The 20990-nt window shown below is 39.5% G+C and overlaps 1 protein-coding gene across 2 annotated transcripts in view; it reads right to left on the bottom strand.

Moving 5' to 3' along the window:
• Positions 1 to 20990, bottom strand: part of LOC101738210 (rhophilin-2) — a 138072-nt gene that overhangs the window by 16308 nt on the left and 100774 nt on the right. For both annotated transcript variants that reach the window (XM_004925971.4, XM_004925972.5), the window contains 2 exons: positions 18049 to 18165; positions 10274 to 10401 (listed from right to left, as the gene is read on the bottom strand). In XM_004925971.4, coding sequence (XP_004926028.2) covers positions 10274 to 10401; positions 18049 to 18165 — 245 coding nt within the window. The remainder of the gene's footprint in view (positions 1 to 10273; positions 10402 to 18048; positions 18166 to 20990) is intronic.

The raw sequence follows: 20990 nt of genomic DNA, 5'->3' as shown, positions 1-20990 counted from the left end.
AGCTAGTAGGTGTGCTCACGAGGCTCAAATCTAGCTAGGGCTAGTTTTAGCAAATCCTCTCGGCTTGAGTCCGTGAACACACCTACCCATCCGCGCGTAGCTGAAATAGGCAACCAGCGAAATAGGAAACGAAATTCCTTTTTTTTTTCGACCTATTCTAATGACCTTAAGGGGTCATACTAGATTCACCGGGCATGTAGGTGAGCTCGCGGGGCTCTGACCTGAGGACGTTGCTAACACTGGCCCCAGCAAGAGCAATGTTTCCCTGAATCTACTACCGGATCGGAAACGCGACCCACTGAGAAAACCCGGCGAGAAACTTAGTGCCCTGTGTCTATGGGTTAATTTACTCGTCGAGCCCTTCGTCGCAAAAGACGGGTTCGACGAAGACGGTGACCGGGTGTTGAGAACATGTCGTATTATTGAAACGGGTATTGAGATGAACAAAATTTAGCCGGATCTGGTGGTAGGGCATCTATCACCACCACCTATTTCTGTGTTAAGCAGTGTGCACTTATTAGTGTGGTCCGCGCTGCGGATCCCCTATACTCAGGAGTTCTGGAGAGCGGGTTCCAGGTGAGCGCCTTCGCTGCCTAAATGCCCAAGGAGCTAACGTAAGTGACATACTCCACAATTTTATTGAGAAACGCGGAAAGATCGACGAAAATTATAATTTGCGTAATTACTGTCGTGGCCTAAAGGATAAAACGTCCGGTGCATTCGTGTTGAGCGATGCACCAGTGTTCGAATCCCAGGCGGGTACCAATTTTTCTAATGAAATACGTACTCAACAAGTGTTCTCGATTGACTTCCACGGTGAAGGAATAACATCGTGTAATAAAAATCAAAACCGCAAAATTATAATTTGCGTAATCACTGGTGGTAGGACCTCTTGTGAGTCCGCACGGGTAGGTACCACTGCCCTGCCTATTTCTGCCGTGAAGCAGTAATGCGTTTCGGTTTGAAGAATGGGGCAGCGGTTATACTGTAAAAACTGTTACCTTAGAACTAATATCTCAAGGTGGGTGGCGGCATTTACGTCGTAGATATCTATAGGCTCAGGTGACCAGTTAAAATGGTGAGCCGTGAGCTCCTCGACCCACCTAAGCAATAAAAAAGAACGTTGTGTTTAACTATAATAAAAATATTTGTTAATGCATCAGTGTTAGCAAGTAGCAGTTACCAGCCGACATTGAAATACCGTAATTGCGTTAATACAAGGAAAATATTCGCGCTATTTCTTTGAGGTCCGTCACCGCGTTCGAGCTGGGTGAAGGTAATTGTGGTAAAAGTACTTACTATTTGGTTTTGGTTTAATTTGTTGACATTAATTTATAGGGTAAATTAGGAAGGCTCGTGCAATCCTTGTGGTGTTACATTTAGGGTTGCCACCCGTGCTTTGTAATAAAGTATTGTACGTACTCGGGTGACCACTTAACACCAGGTGGGCTGTGAGCTCGTCCATCCATCGAAGCCATAAAAAAAAATATTTTATGTGAAAAAAAAAAATTTTTTTTATTGCTTAGATGGATAGACGAGCTGACAGCCCACCTGATGTTAAGTGGTTACTAGAGCCTATAGACAATTACAACGTAAATGCGCCATCCACCTTGAGATATAAGTTCTGAGGTCTCAGTACACATCAGATGTATCATCTCACATCATCTCAGGTCTCATAGTTACACGATAATACTTTATTTGGCATGATTTGGTTTCTTTGGATTTGGATTTTGAAAAGTTTAGTCATAGGTATGTACCTATTCTTTCGTTAACGCCACATCGCCTAAGCACTCGTTTTTTTTAATAAGTATTTATGAACGTAACTTAACCTCAAACGTCAACAATGTCACTGTCATTAATTATCACGATTTCTTATTTAATTTCTTCAATTATACTAAAAAATACGTATTTAAACGTAATAATAATAAAAAATAAATTGTACTTTATTTTAATACTATGTACTTTTTTCCCCTACCTATAATAACCAATGTATTTAATCTCAAGAAAAAAGAGGTGGCAACCCTAGTAACATTAGCTATCCAAGGGCTCATGTTAAAATAGGTAATAGTTTAAGCTTTTGTTATAAACTAGAGGTCCCGCAGTAGTCGAAATTCGACTATAATTAATTGGAATTGTAAGTTTGTACACTATTATGATTGTATTTTATACTTGTATAATCACAAAATTCGCCAAGACTACACTATAAAAAATATTTACAAAGACAAACAATATTTAATCTATTCTCAATTTCACAACAGACGTCAAGAACAAAAGTTTGACAATAAATAGTATGCATGTGTGTGTGCGTCAAATACATGGTATGTAGTGTGTGTAATGTTTTCTTTATTGATTTAATGTATATTTTATGCATTATTTAAAAAAAATATTAGCATTGTGCACTTCTTCTCTATATTCTCTATAAGTGTGGAAAATTTCATACTCCTCCGTCCGCGCAATTTTCGTAAAAAGGAATACAAAGTTTTTGCTTCACGTATTAATATATAAATGATAACATTTAATATGCGTGACAATTATTGAAATAACTTTTAGCATTAGTTTCGTGTTCCAAACAAACAATATCGTTATAAGTTTAAATATTATCGATTTCTCAATTAATGAATTTTGAACGGATAATCGATTTTTTCTGGTACATATCTAGCCCTATTTAACAGACTATATATAGCTTTAGGACTTTTTTTAAGGGATTTTATGACCTGGTAACTGAGACCTTTAAGTCATGTCTTATTTTAATTTATATTATTCATATTTTTATGAAAAATTATATTATGGAGTGAAATGAAATGAAGATGATTAATTTGAGACATTAATCAACTGGGATGAAATTAAATGAAATGAATTGAGATGATATGGGATGAAATATAATCTCAGTAAAATGGTGGTCATTTACTAAGATTTTTTCAGTGGACTTTTTGGGAGGATCCCGAGAAGTTACTTCCAGCGGCTTTGTTTCATTTTCCCACATTTGTGCGCTTTCACAGATATTAAACAATTAATAAACCACCGTTATTACACATTTAAACCCGAATAAACACTAAATAGACAAAATAAAACAAATCACACAACTTCACTCCTCGCGTTCCCGCCAAAAAGTCGCCTTAGGACTATCTACTATCTTAGTACAGACTATAGTCTCTTATATAGGGCCTGACACCAAATAGTCCACCCATTAAAGAAAAAGAAAAAAAAAGAATCTAGTGTTTACTTTGACGTCAGCATTAGCCCTATTTAACAAACTGTAGTGTTTACTTTGTCGTGGCATTCCACTCGTTACAATATGGCCGCTTCGAAGCGCGGGAACGAATGAAAACAATGGCGGAAAAAAGTTTTTTTTTAACTTTTTTTTTCTCTCGGATAGAACAATGCTAGTTTTGTGTTAATCCATTTTTTTTTTATTAACAATTAATTAGGCTTTGGTGAGAAATGCAATTGAGACTTTACTATGAAAAAATTTTATTAAGTAATTGTGTGAACTGAATAACTCTGCCATTGCCGGTCCCAAGCCCGGATGAGAAAACAGGAGGGTTGAGTAGAGCTGGACATTCCTACCGTAAAACGTCAACGCAGAGCACTAGGCGGCGGGAAATAACCCAGCCGTCGGATCCAACCAGAGACCCGGAGCGGGACCAGTTGCCGTGAATGACTAAATCCCTTCGAAATACTGATGTGGAAGGACGTGGGAACCCATCACAATTACATCCCAAGAGAGTCATGGACAGAGAAACATTTAAACTGTTTGAATGCCATGACCACGACCCTCAGTAATGAGGAAACCGACGCAAGGAGGAGGAGTGAACTGAATATCGACGTGTATTGAATAGTGTATGTGAGTCGTCTATTATCAAAGGTGGCAATCTGTGCATTTGAACAAGAAAATTTTATTGATATGTCAATACAGATTGATTTGAATATAATCGTCTCCTTCAAAGAATACGGTTCAAAACCTGCATTAAATAAAGGTATACTTAACCTGTTATTTATCTAAGATGTCGTTCAGAAGAGTTTTGTGGTTGCCAATGGAATACAAAGTCAATAATTCGTTTTTCTGATTTACCAATAATTGTCCAAAAGTCACATTGCCGGCTTTGTCGACTCATGTATTATAACATTTTAATTAAGTTTCTTGTTTAAAGACCGCTGCGTCGTCTCACACTAACAAATAATAATAATAATAACTGTGAAAAAATCACGCACGGTCATCTGGCCCCAAATTAGGAGTCGCTGTGTTATGGGTACCAAAGACTGACATACACAGTTTTTATTTATTTATTTTTATTGCTACATGGTTGGACGAGTTCACAGCCCACCTGGTGTTAAGTGGTTACTGGAGCCCATAGACATCTACGACGTAAATGCGCCACCCACCTCGAGATACTGGTAGATTTACTGGTGGTAGGACCTCTTGTGAGTCCGCACGGGTAGGTACCACCGCCCCGCCCATTTCTGCCGTGAAGCAGTAATGCGTTTCGGTTTGAAGGGTGGAGCAGCCGTTGTAACTATACTGAGACCTTAGAACTATATCTCAAGGTGTGTGGCGCATTTACGTTGTAGATGTCTATGGGCTCCAGTAACCAGGTGGGCTGTGAGCTCGTCCACACATCTAAGGAATAAAAAAAAAAATGATATAAGTTTTAAGGTCTCAAGTATAGTTACAACGGCTGCCCCACCCTTCAAACCGAAACGCATTACTGCTTCACGGCAGAAATAAGCAGGGCGGTGGTACCTACTCGTGCGGACTCACAAGAGGTCCTATATCACCATTATATAAAACACAATATTTCTTTACTGCGGTCATGCATTATTAATATTTTAGTTAAGTTGATTATTTGTTTAAAATAAAATAAAAAATTTTTAGGCTATTTCTTATTCAGATACAATAAATTGGCAAGGAAAAACAGAAAAGAACTATTGCCCCCTTTATTTCAGTTTTTTTACATCCTCTTTGAGGATATTTGCAGTAGAAAAAAAGAATTAGCGCTATCGGTCCAACCGCGCCAGCCGACCAAGGAAAATAGGGATTCAATTTTATATATTATATAGGTTTCATACCATTTTCTAATTCGAAAGGTGTCGCCAGAACCAGTAGTATATTAAGAAACTCTTCCAATAATCACATATATTGCAATATTATGGTCTAACTTCACCATAACTAAGTGCTGATGATTAGGTGAATTTTCTCTTTGAAAGGGTCACGCCTTTCATTACGCGAACGTCGATTCTTTAAACAGGTTCCCCTGTCGCCTCTCCGATATAATAGCGTAATGATACAGCGAAACGAACTGGACGGTGTGCAATCACATATGTAAATTCTGAACGCGAATTGTTTTTTTTTCTTTTTTTTTTTTTTTTCCTACCTAAGCTGATAGCCCTAGGGGCTATTTCAGCGTAACCCTAACTTTAGTAGGTGAGCTCACGGGGCTCAAACCTGATGACGTTGCTAACACGAACCCTAGCAAGAGCCGTGCTTCGCAGAATCTACCACCGGATCGGAAACGCGACCCACTGAGAAGATCCGGCGAGAAACTCAGTGGGCTGTGTCTGAGAGTTAATTTACTCGTCGAGCCCTACGTCGCAAGCGACGGGTTCGACGAGAACGGTGACCGGTGCTTGAAGTACCTAAAAGCACCGTTAGTGGATCGGGAGGATCCGAGATGACGTGTTTTGGGCGACGACGACTGCTTTCCATTCTGTCCGCAGGATCGGGAATGTAGTTACCGGCGGCCACGATGAGAGGGTTCTCGTGTCGTGCCGCTTTATCGAAGTGGTCGAATTGTAAGAATAATCAATTCTGTATTATAGGAGAAAGATTTTTATGTTTTTGTTGTCCCACTCATATCTATCCGGTAACTGGTTTTACTGGTGGTAGGTGGTACTCTTGTGAGTCCGCACGGGTAGGTACCAACGCCCTGCCTGTTTCTGCCGTGAAGCAGTAATGTGTTTCAGTTTGAAGGTTGGGGCAGCCGTTTTAACTATACTGAGACCTTAGAACTTATGTCTCAAGGTAGGTGGCGCATTTACGTTGTAGATGTCTATGGGCTCCAGTAACCACTTAGCACCAGGTGGGCTGTGAGCTCGTCCACCCACCAAGAAGACCAAGAAACTATGGCATACGTTTGGATGGTCCACAGACACAGCCCTGCCTGCAGTTTACTTAAGATACGGTGACGATTACCAGAGACCACACCCACAATCAAAATGTAGGTTAATCCACAAAATTAAAACAGCTTAAGAACGTATAAAAAACAAATCAATTTCACCACTGTACCGTTGATTTAAAGCCTATTTTCGCACGCGCGTCTGCACGTACATAAAACGTTACTGATTTGACGAATCTAACTGATTTGGTTTCCTGTTTTCGTAATTATCAAACGCATAGATATGCTAATGGGACGTCTTGATTTATGTGATTTTATAAATTGTCCTCGGTCAAATAGTGTGATTGACAAGTCAAGTTATTGCTTTAATTATGAACTAGTAAAACCTGGTATGTGTGAATGTCGTTAATTCAACGAAAATCATAAAGTTCTCGAAATTATTCTTTATTTTTATTTTTTTATTGCTTAGTTGGGTGGTAGAGCTCACAGCCCACCTAGTGTTAAGTGGTTACTGGAGCCCATAGACATCTACGACGTAAATGCGCGACGCACCTTGAGATATAAGTTCTAAGCAGTATAGTTACAACGGCTGCCCCACCCTTCAAAACGAAACGCATTACTGCTTCACAGCAGAAATAGGCAGGGTGGTGGTACCCACCTGCGCGGACTCACAAGAGGACCTACCACCAGTAAGCGTCTGAGCATTTTGCCCTAGTTTTCCAAAATAAGGTTGGTAAAATAATAGAGAACTATTTCGCGAAAAAGAGGATAATTACTGACGGAATGTCGATTAACCAAATGATACAGGATAAAGATGATGCGCGCTGCAGTTGCGTAGTCGGTTCTATATGACCCACTATGGTAGATTCATCGAAGCACTGCTTTTCCTAAGGCTGGTGTTAGCAAATTCCCTCAGGCTTAACCTGTGAGCTCATCTATCTGCCAAGGCGTAACTGGAATAGCCTCTTACGCTACCAGCGAAAAGGATTTAAAAAAAGTCTGTTTTGCGTTTTTATATTATTACAAGCGGTCCGCTCCGCCTTCGCTCGGGTCTTTAACAAAAATTTCAACAATATTTGACATTGTTTTATTTTTTTAAATAAAAGAACACTTATTGCGGCATGAGTATAATAGTTAGACATATGCTGTCGCGACAGTTTTTGTAAATAATAATGTGTTCTACAAAGTCATAGTACATTATTTAATTTTATCATCAATAATTTTCGAAGGGCACGCGATGTAATGAATATTTTAGGTAATTTTTTACACCTTGGGTTACATTATTGGAGTTTTAGTAAGGATCCCTAATTTTTTTCAAAAAAGATTATAGCTTATGTCACTCGGGAATAGTGTAGCTTCCAAACAGTGAAATAATTTTTCAAATCGGTTCAGTAGTTTCGGAGCCTATTCAATACAAACAAACAAACAAATCTTTCCTCTTTATAATATTAGTATAGATGTTTTATCATGCAACGCTCGATCGGTTGGCCACCGCTAATATAAGCTATTACATTAAAATCCATCCAGTCGTTTTTACGTGAAACATTAACAAATAAAAAACTAACAATTTCAAATGAAAGCACATGAAAAACGGTTGCGGTTTCCGTATGTACATATTTCCCTAAATGTTAAGTATTTAGTTCGGGGAGTTCCCCGTTATTGCAATCAGTGTACTTTGCCGCTAGGGGCGCTGTTCTAACTCCATACGAATTCGAGTTAACTTTAACTCGATCGAGAACGTTAAAAAACTCGCACTAAGCACGCATCATCATCATCATCATCATTCTTTCCTATTATCCTCTGCAAGGGTGTAGGGCTCGAATCAAATCCTGCCATTTACACTGGTCTTGTGCAGTCTGTTCTAACTCCTCCTACGTCATGCACAAGACACTTAGCTCCTGCTCCACTGAGCGACGCCAAGTTGTTCTGGGGCGGCCTTTTCCTCCAGACACTTTCCAGGTCAGTGCTCTCTTTGATAGGTGGGTAATCGGGTTTTCTAAATATGTGACCAATCCAATACCACTTTTTTTATTGCCGTTTAGGCAGACGATCATACGGCCCACCTGATGGTGAGTGGTTACCGTCGCTCATAGACGTCAGCAATGCCAGGGGCAGAGCCAAGCCGTTGCCCACCGTTTAATACTAACTTTAATCGTTAATCATTTGTTGTTCTTTAACTGACTTGCTGTTGCTTGACATTGTATTAACATTTCTTCTTTTTGATATGACATGAAATTTTTAGACATTTTTATTAATATTTCAACAAATAGTACTGTTTTTTTTTAATTATTATTATTGTATTCCATTTTCGAGCCGATGAATTGCCAATGCCATGTACGCCATTGTTGTCACATGCATCAGGCCATAAATTAAATAGTTTAAATTTATTTTCAACGTTAGATGTTTGTGATGTGGCAGTACTTTTTTAAATAAATAAATACTAATATTTTCCGCGTAAGGATCTCCTTCTCCATCGGTATCTGCTTGGCACTAAGCACGTAGTATTGCCAAACGAATGAGACCCAAAAACGTTTTTAACTAATAATATGCAAATGTCCAACCACATACATACTTATAAACTTTTCAAAGTTCGTTGATTTACAAATCGCGTTCAAGCCAAATCATGTAATAAAGGTACCGTGTATTATTAATTCTGAGTTTTATTTATTCAATGAGGATTCTTTACTGTTTACCTAATCAATTATCGCCTTTCTAGTGTTTTAGAATTATGCAATTTAAACACTGTCTATACATATGGTCATCTGTAGGGTTGACAACACTAAACAAGTCACGATATATTAATAGGAATAAGGTAGGAAATCGATTATTTGATATAAGTTAGAGTTCGACCTCCTTCGAACCTCCTTCGGCCTTGTGGTATTATGAAAATAGGTTAAGATTAATTACAACATTGTAAATGATGGGAATGACCTGATGAAAAGTACTAATTAATTGGAACATTTGAAACATTTCCAGTGGGTTGATGACACAAAACACACAGAAAGAGTGTCACATTGTCACGTGGATCGTTCATCTGTTGATGTGTGGTCTCCCTTGTTCATGGATGTCGCCAACGCCAGGGGCAAGTAACACAGTAAACTCCCTTTGAACATCCTTTGAAGAAGAGCATATAATAGGGATGCAAAGATGAAAACTCCAAAACCGGTAGGTACGCGGTAAAAGACCGCCGAAAATGGGCTGCAGGTGAACGCAGCGTTTCTACGTAGCATGGATGAGCTGTAAGATCAGTGCGCTTAGTGGGAGTTTTTTAACGGACTCTAAATCGTAAAAGTTAAATTAAATTTGTATGGAGTTGGAATGTTTGCCGCTAGGGGCGTTGTTCCAACTGCATACAAATTAGAGTTAACTTTATCTCTATAGAGAACGTTAAAGAGCACTAAGCACGCTGGTGACGGGATCATTTCGCACCAACCCTTAAGAGCATTCCCCATGGAGAGCATACGGCATAGAGGACTGAGTAAGCCGAAGTCCCACCGTAGACCTTAAGCTCCAAACGATCTATCAGAACGTGAATTATCATTGACTAAACGGTCGTCTTCCGTGTGCAAATTCTCCTAAAAAACAAATCGATAACCCTATCATAACATTCCAACGTATATCGCCTTCACATTTTGTCTTCAAGGCTGTCAACTTAATTTCCCACCTAAATATTTGATTAGAACGAAATGATGTGGTATAGTTTCACGAATAAAATTATTGAAACAAGTTTTTAAATAACTCATTCGATGTGTTCGTGCGTATTTGTGGATTAAAAGTTGTCAAACTAAATACGATTGTGACTATTCGATTATCTTTTTATTATTATTATATTTATTAGTATATTATTTTTTCAATTTTGTTTTTAATATTGAATTGTCATCGGTCCTTAACAAGTTTACCAAATTTCGAGTTAATCCGACGTTTTTAAGAGGGTCAAAATCGTGTTCAAAGATTCCGTTACAAACTTACATACATACGTCTGAAGCTAATAAAAGCGTATTAAAAAGTGACAGTCCTGTTCAAAACGGGACGTCTGGTCATGTTATATAACCAAACATACTCACACATTAAAATCACAGTCAGTGATTCAAGAAATTCTTTAGTTCGCCCCTTTAGGAACTTTTAGCGATTGGTAGTTTGATTGTTTACGAATTGCATACCTATCGCTCTGGTAGAGTTCGACGGAGGAGTTCAGTTCTGCCAGCTGCTCTTTGAGGAGTTGGAGGTTGGAGTTGACGAAGCTCAGCTCCAGTGCTACGGTTTCCCGCAATTTTCTGTTCGTTGTTGCCTGCAAACAAGGAATTTGGGCTTATTGTCTTGCGAATTTGCAGTCGTCGTAGCCTAAAGGATAAAACTTTTTTTTTATTGCATAGATGGGTGGACGAGCTCACAGCCCAACTGGTGTTAAGTGGTTCCTGGAGCCCATGGACATCTACAACGTAAATTCGCACGGCAAAAAAGGCAGGCTGGTGGTACCTACCCGCGCGGACTCACAAGAGGTCCTACCACCAGTAATTACGCAAATTATAATTTTGCGGGTTTGATTTTTATTACACGATGTTATTCCTTCACCGTGGAAATCAATCGTGAACATTTGTTACGTTGTGACGTTGTTAAGTACGTATTTCTTTAGAAAAAGAGTTCCGAGTGAACAACATCATGACGGGCAAAGAAAACAGTCAAAATTATTGATTTTTTATCGACTTTGGCGCAGTTTTAAATTTATATTTTAAAATTATAATTTGCGTAATTACTGGTGGTAGGACCTTTTGTGAGTCCGCACGGGTGGGTGCCACCGCACCGCCTATTTCTGCCGTGAAGCAGTAATGCGTTTCGGTTTGAAGGGTGGGGCAGCCGTTGTGACTATACTGAGACCTTAGAACTATATCTCAAGGTGTGTGGCGCATTTACGTTGTAGATGTCTATGGGCTCCAGTAACCACTTAACACCAGGTGGGCTGTGAGCTCGGCCACACATCTAAGCAACACAACAAAAAAAAAAAAAGTTTTTCTTCGGCATCGTTTCAGTTCGAAATTTTAAGACAAACTTATTATTCGATGTTTTTGTCTATTATCCAATTAGCCATACACACTAGATACAATAAAACTAAAATACCATTATATTTAATCTAAAGGACAGATCCAACTCAAACTCTGAACCAAAATTATAAACAGTAGTACCAATCTAACAACAAACAAAAACAAATACTTGGTCAAACAGTTTGGAGCCATTAACAGATCATCTATTCCCAATTCTTTTATGACTGTAAGTACTCTGTAAGTAAATCTATACTAATATTATAAAGAGGAAAGATTTGTTTGTTTGTTTGTATTGAATAGGCTCCGAAACTACTGAACCGATTTAAAAAATTCTTCCACTGTTGGAAAGCTACGCAATCCCCGGGTGACATAGGCTATATTTATTTTATTTTAAAAAAAATTAGGGATCCTTACTGAAACTTCAATAATGTAACCCAATGTGTAAAAAAATTACCTAAAATTCTTTACATAGCGAGCGCTACTTCCCGAGCGAAGCCGGGGCGGGCCGCTAGTACAGTAATAAGATTAGAATGTTGTACATACACCAGTGTGCTCAATACGAGTTCTTCATCCCCGATCCTGCGGATCGAATGGTAAAAAGTCGACGCCGCCCAAAACACGTACTTTCGGATCCTTCCGATCCACTAACGATGCTCTTAGGTATCTCAAGCACCGGTCACTGTTCTCGTCGAACCCGTCGCTTATGACGAAGGGCTCGGCGAGTAAATTAACCCACAGACACAGCCCACTGAGTTTCTCGCCGGATCTTCTCATGGGTCGCGTTTCCGATCCGGTGGTAGATTCTGCGGCGCACGGCTCTTGCTAGGGTTCGTGTTAGCAACAAAGTCAGGTGTGAGCCTCGTGAGCTCACCTACTCTCCCGGTTATGCTGAAATTGTCTCTCAAGATTATCAGCTTAGGTAGGAAAAAAAAAAGTATGTTTTTTAATTTCTCAATCTCGTAAAAGTTAACTCAAATTTGTATGGAGTTCGAACAGCGCCCCTAGCGGCAAACATTGGCAAACTTTCAAACTCCATATAAATTGCGTTAACTTTTACGCTATCGAGAAGTTAAAAAACTCTCACTAAACACACCGTCGAGTGATTGTGAAGTGAAGCCGTAACACAAACCCGAATCATGTACTAACGATCGTCTTTATAAGAATGCTCGTGTATTTCCCAAACTTACAAGGCCAGAGGTGAAAGACCGAGGGGGGTTACGGTTCGGCGGCGTTTGAATCACACGCGAAACAATAATAAGCGGTCGATGCACGTTAAGAAAAAAGCATCACGCATCAGAAGGCTTCGCCGAAATACGAGATATTTAAGTAAGATATATTTAGCGTTGTTCGACTTCTCGTTCCTACCCCACCTCTGGTGGAAGGAAGCCTTTGTGAATTATGCAGACGGGCAGACTCTCGGTAGTCCCTCCTCGGGGTACGACCAACGTGTCGTCGGCATAGCAGACGACACTCAGCCCGGGGAGGGAACCCCGTAGGTCGCCCCGCAGGACCCAGCCGTAGCTGATATTCCACAGCAGGGGGCCCAGGACAGACCCCTGCGGAACACCGCGCTCAACGGGGAAGCGGTAAACCGCCTCACCGTGTCCGACGCATACGATCGACCTGTCCTCGAGATAGGAGCCGATCAGCCGGCGGAGGAACGCGGGGACGCCGTGATACTCCAGCGCCCCCGCGATCATCGACCAGGGCAGGGTGTTGAATGCGTTCCTTATGTCCAAGGACACCGCCATTGCCACCCCGCCCCGGGTTACGGAGGGCTCCGGAAACCAGCACGAGGTGCGCGTCGAACATTTGCCGTGATCCGCGGCGCCGTATGTACTATTTTAACAAAATATCATCTAATCACTCACCGGAACCGATGACCTCGTCGTCTCACGCCGTACCACTTAGGGAGAAGGGCTTAGGGCAGGAATGGATAAGGATTAGTGATAATGCAAACCGTATCGTAGACCGTCACATATGCGGGTACCGTCCCGTTCGAGAAGCAAGACAAAGTGCCAGATGTCAAATCGCGAAGGCACCGTCAAACCGCGACCCGTGTTGCCGTGGTAAAAATTCAAATTCCAACGGATTGGTTTCGAACGTAACGCAAAAGTTTTAACCAAAGATATAATGAGTATGATCGGACTAATGGCCATCTGTGGAAGGCTTTTTTTTATTGTTTAGATGGGTGGACGAGCTCACAGCCCACCCGATGTTAAGTGGTTACTGGAGCCCATAGAAATCTACGACGTAAATGCGCCACCCACCTTGAGATATAAGTTCTAAGGTCTCAGTATAGTTACAACGGCTGCTCCACCCTTCAAACCAAAACGCATCACTGCTTCACGGCAGAAATAGGCAGGGCGGTGGTACTTACCCGTGCGGACTCACAAGAGGTCCTAACACCAGTAATTACGCAAATTATAATTTTGCGGGTTTGATTTTTATTACACGATGTTATTCCTTCACCGTGGAAATCTATCGTGAACATTTAAGTACGTATTTCATTAGAACGTAGGTTCGATTCTCATATCAGACGAACATTCGTGTGATGAGTCTGTTCTCTGTCTGGGCGTTATATATTTATACATATATAACGCCTCTGGTACCCCCTACACAGATACTCTTAAAATGAGAACCGGATGACTGTGCGTGATTTGTTCCTACTTATCATTATTTTCAATACGGTCGAAGTCAATTAAGGATAACCCAAAAAAACTATTGTTGAGATCAAGATCTCACAATTCAAATGAGAGCTCCGATGAGAAGCATCAGCTTTTTAAATTATAATAGGTATTTTAATTGTAACAATCTTAAATGTAAATGCTTTTGCTTTGGAACCTCTGGGTCTGCGGAGGGACTTCGGTTCCCTCTGTATTTTGTACCGTATGTTCCATGGGGAGTGCTCTGAGGAATTGTTCGAGATAATACCGGCATCTCGTTTTTACCATCGCACCGCCCGCCACCGGAGTAGAGTTCATCCATACTACCTGGAGTCACTGCGGTCATCCACAGTGCGTTTCCAGAGATCTTTTTTGCCACGTACTATCCGGCTATGGAATGAGCTCCCCTCCACGGTGTTTCCCGAGCGCTATGACATGTCCTTCTTCAAACGAGGCTTGTGGAGATTATTAAACGGTAGGCAGCGGCTTGGCTCTGCCCCTGGCATTGCTGAAGTCCATGGGCGACGGTAACCACTCACCATCAGGTGGGCCGTATGCTCGTCTGCCTACAAGGGCAATAAAAAAAAAAACACACCATTGGTTCGAATTGGAATAAACATCATACAATCATACACGGAGAGCTTACAATACCCTACGTGTTCAATATCGACGCTTGAAAGGCAAACGTAACTAAGCGACAATGCGTGAACTTTACAGTAGACTAATTCAAAGTTAAAACACCTGAAAACAAAATTTATTTTAACGAATCAAGCTGTAGTAGAATCTAGCTAGTAGCTGTAGGATTGAAATGATTTTAATAGACCTAGAAATATATATTTTTTGCGCATCGAATATGGTTATTGCCTGTCATTTATGTACAAAGCAGTTATTGTCGCTTAGTCACGTTTGCTTTTCAAGCGTCGATATAATAATGCGTTTAGGATGATGTTGTCACTGCCGCTCTTTTGTAGTGCATCCAAAATGTTTGCGACATCTCACACGGGTGACTTCTTTGCAATAATGTGGAAGAGAAGTGCATCGTTATTGCGGCGAGTCCGTGACAGTGTCGACAGTCTTTTGAAAATCATATCAAGCAAGATCGAGGGACTGCTGATTGATAGCCTTTGCAGCAGGCACTTGGAAGGAGAAAAAAAAAATGAAATGTAATGGTATAAAGTGTATATAATGATACTAGCTGTACCCGTCCGCTTCGCTGGGCATTTAAAATTAACATTATTATTTCTCACCCCCACAAAGTTTCTCATCATTAAAGCCCCCGCAACTGGTGTAGGGAGTCCAACACTGATATAAATATTAGCCTATCCATTAAGTACATGTATTTTCTACATGGATACCAAGTTTCAAGTCAATCGGATGCATGGTTCAGTAGTTATAACGGAACATCCGTAAAAACCTCTGTAGATTTATATATTATTATATATTACATATTATATATATATTATATATTATATATTATTACAGTCAAAATCTGTTATAACGACATCGAAGGGACTGCTCATATTCAGTCGTAAAAACCGATAGTCGTAACAACCGGTGATGTTTAATGTGTATCGTGCAAGTACAAACAAATTGATAGGGAATTATTGGAAAAATATATTTACATAATACGCGATTTTTCTTCAATATTAATTTGTTTTCTTTTTCTTTGCGACATTTTGAAAGTTTCACGAATAACTCCATAAAGTTTTGGTGTGTCTTGTGTATAGATAAGTAACAAACTAACTGAAGAGATATGAAGAAGCGGGCTTTGACTACCGCATGCACGTGTTTTGTTTCTAAGAATTAGAAAAGACCCTACACTAAAGTAAATCCTATTGTTTTCTTTCCTGATTTTAAAAGCCATTGAATACAAATGTATATACCTATTCAAATTGTTTACAATACAGCTTAGCCGGTCGTTCTAACAGATCTAATTGTCCGAAATATTAGTTAAATGTGGTCGTTTTATGAGGTATGTCGTTATTACCAATGTCGTAGAAAGCAATATTTTTAATAAGGCGGTCATATGGCATTCAGCCGGGACCTTTGTTCTTGGTTATTATAACCGGCATGTTGTATTAAACGATGTCGCAGTAAACGGTTTTGACTGTATATATTTATATATTATATATTTTAATGATAGTTATGTGTTAGATTTTTTAAGTTACTAACATAGTTTACAAGTAATTCTTACTAACAAAATGTTATGGTTTTAAAAAAAAAGAAAACTGAAATAAAGTATCAATAAATAAATAAATAAAAGAAGTTTTAATTCAATAAATATTATAATTATTACAATGATGTTGAGTTGACTAAAAGCCGTTTATTCCGTTCGAAGTAATGGTGTGTGATAATAACATGTACATTAAATAATATAATAATATAACGGCTGTCTGGTATAGTGGTAAGTGACATGGTCACTACACAAGGGGGTCGCGGGTTCGAATCCCGCCAAGGGAAGATATTTGTATGATAAATATAAATGTCTCTTCCAGAGTTATGGATGTATATTAAATATATGTATGTGTATAATAAAAATCTTACATTTATATCCGTTATCTGGTACCTGTAACACAAGTTCTTTACGAACTTATCACGGGACCAGTTCCCGTGGCGTAATTGTTAGTAAATATTTAGTTATATTTAGTTAGTTGATATTGTAATTAAACTATTAAAATGTTTAGTTGAACGTGTATATTGAACGTTCATAATGTATGAAACGTGTTTTAATTAATCGACACGTGCCATTTAAGTGAAAGTGTCTCGGTATTTCGTTGCTGTGGCGTTACGTGTGTCGCGGCGATTGCTTTCGTGTTGCCGACAAATTGTTTCTCGTCGAATTCGTAACTACTAGAGGTCCCGCAGTAGTCGAAATTCGACTATAATTAATTGGAATTGTAAGTTTGTACACTATTATGATTGTATTTTCAACGCCAAGACTATACTATAGAAAAATATTAATAAAGACAAACAATATTTAATCTATTCTCAGTTTGACCACAGACGTCAAGAACAAAAGTTTGACAATAAATAGTATGCATGCGTGTGTGCGTCAAATACATGGTATGTAGTGTGTGTAATGTTTTCTTTATTGATATAATGTATCTGTTATGCATTATTTAAAAAAAATATTATCATTGTGCACTTCTTCTCTATATTCTCTATAAGTGTGGAAAATTTCATACTCCTCCGTCCGCGCAATTTTCGTAAAAAGGGATACAAAGTTTTTGTTTCACGTATTAATATATAGATGTCCGCGGTTTTTTTTATTGCCCTTGTAAGTAGACGACCGTACGGCCCACTTAATGGTTAGTGGTTACCGTCGCCCATGGACTTCAGTAATGCCAGGGGCAGAGCCAAGCCGCTGCTTACCGTTAAGAACTCTCCATAAGCCTCGTTTGAAGAAGGACATGTCATAACGTAACCAAGGATATATATAAACTTATGTACATTCTAGACAAGGAACTGGTGTTAGGACATCTTGTGAGTCCGTGCGGGTAGGTACCACCGCCCTGCCTATTTCTGCCGTGAAGCAGTAATGCGTTTCGGTCTGAAGGGCAGGGCAGCCGTTGTAACTATACTGAGACCTTAGAACTTATATCTCAAGGTGGGTGGCGCATTTACGTTGTAGATGAGAGTGTTAAGTATTAAGTAGTAGGCAGCGGTGGAGAGTATTAAGCAGTAGGCAGCGGCTTGGCTCTGCTCCTGGCATTGCTGAAGTCCATGAGCGACGGTAACCACTTACCATCAGGTGGGCCGTACGCTCGTCTACCTACAAAGGCAATGAAAAAAAAGATGTCTATGGGCTCCAATAACCACTTAACACCAGGTGGGCTGCGAGCTCGTCCATCCATCTAAGCAATAAAAAATCGGTTGTCTGTAAAGTCGGTTTACTGACGATAGTTGAACGTGACAACGTCATAAGCAAACACTGATGGAATGGTTTCATTTTTCAAAAGAAAATTTTAATTTTATTTGTTTGATAGATATTTATGTAAATGTATTATTGTATAGCGGATGCATCGCTCACTCAAGTAGGAGAGAGACCGCTTTTGTCGCTCGTTGCGCGCTCTTGCTTGCGCTTCAAGCCTTAAATGGAACGCCTCAGAGCGAGGTAACGCCGCATGAGTCATGTTTTTTCGTGCGTGCAGCCGGCTCCATCGAATTATAAGACGTTGTCACGTCAAAAAAACCTCCTCTCGGAATAGTCGGATCGTTTGAAGCTCTTACCTTGAACAGGTTTTCAGCGCCAGCCCGTAGCCTCAGCTCCTTATTGATCTCTTGGTTCAGTTGACACCGCCTGGTCTGCAGTCGCCCGCGACATGTCGCCACCCGAGGGTCAGAGCCCTGAAACAAAAGGAATTTGGTTGTTGTAATAGGTATTTACATCGAAAATGCATGCGTAATTGCTCTTAGTAAGGTTTTCATTAGCCCGCACCGGTAAATCCTTCATATTTCTGACGGGTAGCAGCGAAATATATCACATCTAATTAGTGAAAAAATAAATAATAGTTTAAAAAAAACTAACAAAATACGCTTTTATAGAAAATCCAACTAAAAAATTGAAAATAAATCTTAATAAATTTGTATTAAAAATAGTGTTAGAAAAAATGATTTTATTGTAAAAAAAGCGGCATGGTATCAGTAGTTATAAATATTTTATGAACAGATGTGAGTAGAAGGGTTATTTTGATAAATGTCCTGAAAAGCGTGGGGTGCCCACGCTTTTTTACAATAATATCATTTTTTTCTTACACTATTTTTAATGCAAATTTATTAAGATTTATTTTCAATTTTTTAGTTGGATTTTCTATAAAAGCGTATTATTTATTTTTAATTTTTTAGTTGAATTTCAATTATTTTAATTTTTTTTAAATATTGAATTGTTATCAGTCCTTAATAAGTGTACCAAATTTCGAGTTAATCCGACGTTTTGACGGGGGTCAAAATCATGTTCAAAGATTACGTTACAAACATACATACTTCTGAAGCTAATAAAAGCGTGTTAATGAATATCAGTTTGTAATCTACACGTGTTTTTTGTTAGATCGAAATGATACTCTATACTGGCATTGTTAATGTTTCGGAGAAGGTATTTGTCATCGTCAGCTGGCGTAATGCGGGGCGAGGGTAGTCTTAATAAATTATGATGAGTCGGAGCAATGCGAAATATTTACAATAAGTTCCTATCATTCATTGCGTAGTAGTGAAAGTGGTGTGGGAGCAAAAACTTCGAACGGACCGCGCATTCCAACGGACGATCACCGTCCTCTACTATATAATGCAGATAATATGGTACATACATTTCTAAACTACGCACCAAACGTACATATTATCTATATATTAATACGTGAAGCAAAAACTTTGTATTCCTTTTTACGAAAATTGCGCGGACGGAGGATTATGAATTTTTCCACGCTTATCTATACTAATATTATAAAGAGGAAAGATTTGTTTGTTTGTTTGTTTCGAATAGGCTCCGAAACTACTGGACCGATTTGAAAAATTCTTTTTCCATTAGAAGCCGACATTGTCCCTGATGAACATAGGCACTTTTTTTAAAAAAAAAAAATTAATTTTTTTGGTTTCATGTGTGTTTTAATGTTTCCGAAGCGAAGCGAGGGCGGGTCGCTATACAGAATATAGAGAAGAAGTGCACAATGCTAATATTTCTTTAAAATAATGCATAAAAGATACATTAAATCAATAAAGAAAACATTACGCACACTACATACCATGTATTTGACGCACACACGCATGCATACTATTTATTGTCAAACTTTTGTTCTTGACGTCTGTTGTCAAATTGAGAATAGATTAAATATTGTTTCTCTTTGTTAATATTTTTTATAGTGTAGTCTTGGCGAAATTTGTGATTATAGAAGTATAAAATACAATCATAATAGTGTACAAACTTACAATTTCAATTAATTATAGTCGAATTTCGACTACTGCGGGACCTCTAGTGTTAGGAAATATTTATCGCAATCCGTCAATACATTAATACGTCATTTTTTTTATTGCTTAGATTAGTGGACGAGCTCACAGCCCATCTGGTGTTAAAGTAGTTACTGCAACCCATAGATATCTACAACGTAAATACGCCACCCACCTTGAGGTATACATTCTAAGGTCTCAGTATAGTCACAACGGCTGCCCTACCCTTCAAACCGAAACGCATTACAGCTTCACGGCAGAAATAGGCAGGGTGGTGGTACCTACCCGCGCGGACTCACAAGAGGTCCTACCACCAATACGAACATAGGCTAAGGCCGTTGAAAGTTGAGCTATCTCGTCTTGTTTTATTGCCTAGACGGGTGAATGAAGTCCTGGCCTATTTCGTGTTAAGTGGTTATCGGACCCAGGCGACGGAGCAACGCAGAGCTGTCGTCGCCCGATACACTCTCAGTGCTTTTAAGCACCGGTCACCCTCCTCGTGAAGCTCGTCGACGAGCAAACTAACCCACAGACACAACCAACTGAGTTTCTTGCCGGATCTTCTCAGTGGATCGTGATTCCGATCCGCTGGTAGATTCAGCGAAGCATTGCAGGGCTAGCGTATTCCAGGTTGAGTCCGTGAGCTTACCAACCCGTCCGCGTGTAGCTGGAATAGCAAAGGTGCTATTCCAGCTACACAGACCTTGCGGTTCCTTACCTACCTAAGGTCTTACTTAGCCTAAGGAGGCTACCAGCGAATAGGTGAGGAACAGGAGTCCATCACAAAGTAAATACCTATATTGTCTTAATTGTATAGTAATTACGCAATTTTTTTCATTTTTTGTTTTCGTAGGTGTTTTGGATGCTGCATCGGTCGTGTCGCGGGTGTAGTTGTCCAGTATATTTCATACGTCTTGTACAAGTCTGAACGTCTTGCTATCTCTCGCACGGCCATTTGGTTTCAGCAGTGACGTCATTATGTCCATCCTATTCTATGAAGTTCCTATTGTAAGTACCGCCAATTGTACATTTTTTGGTATTTAATGTATCGCACTGTTTATTTGCTTTTTGGTGTACAATAAAGAATACTCTTTCTCTCCCCCCCCCCCCTCTCTCTCTCTCTCTCTCTCCCCCCTTTTCTTTATTTTTTAGTATTTTAGCTATAAATAACAGGCCGCCCACCCGATCGGAATATCAATACGAAATGAAGCAAGTCCCTTTGTAGCGCCGAAGGG

Source organism: Bombyx mori, chromosome 20 (genome assembly GCF_030269925.1).
Source record: "Bombyx mori chromosome 20, ASM3026992v2".
Classification (NCBI taxonomy): domain Eukaryota; kingdom Metazoa; phylum Arthropoda; class Insecta; order Lepidoptera; family Bombycidae; genus Bombyx; species Bombyx mori.
This window is presented reverse-complemented; position numbering and strand designations above follow the sequence as displayed.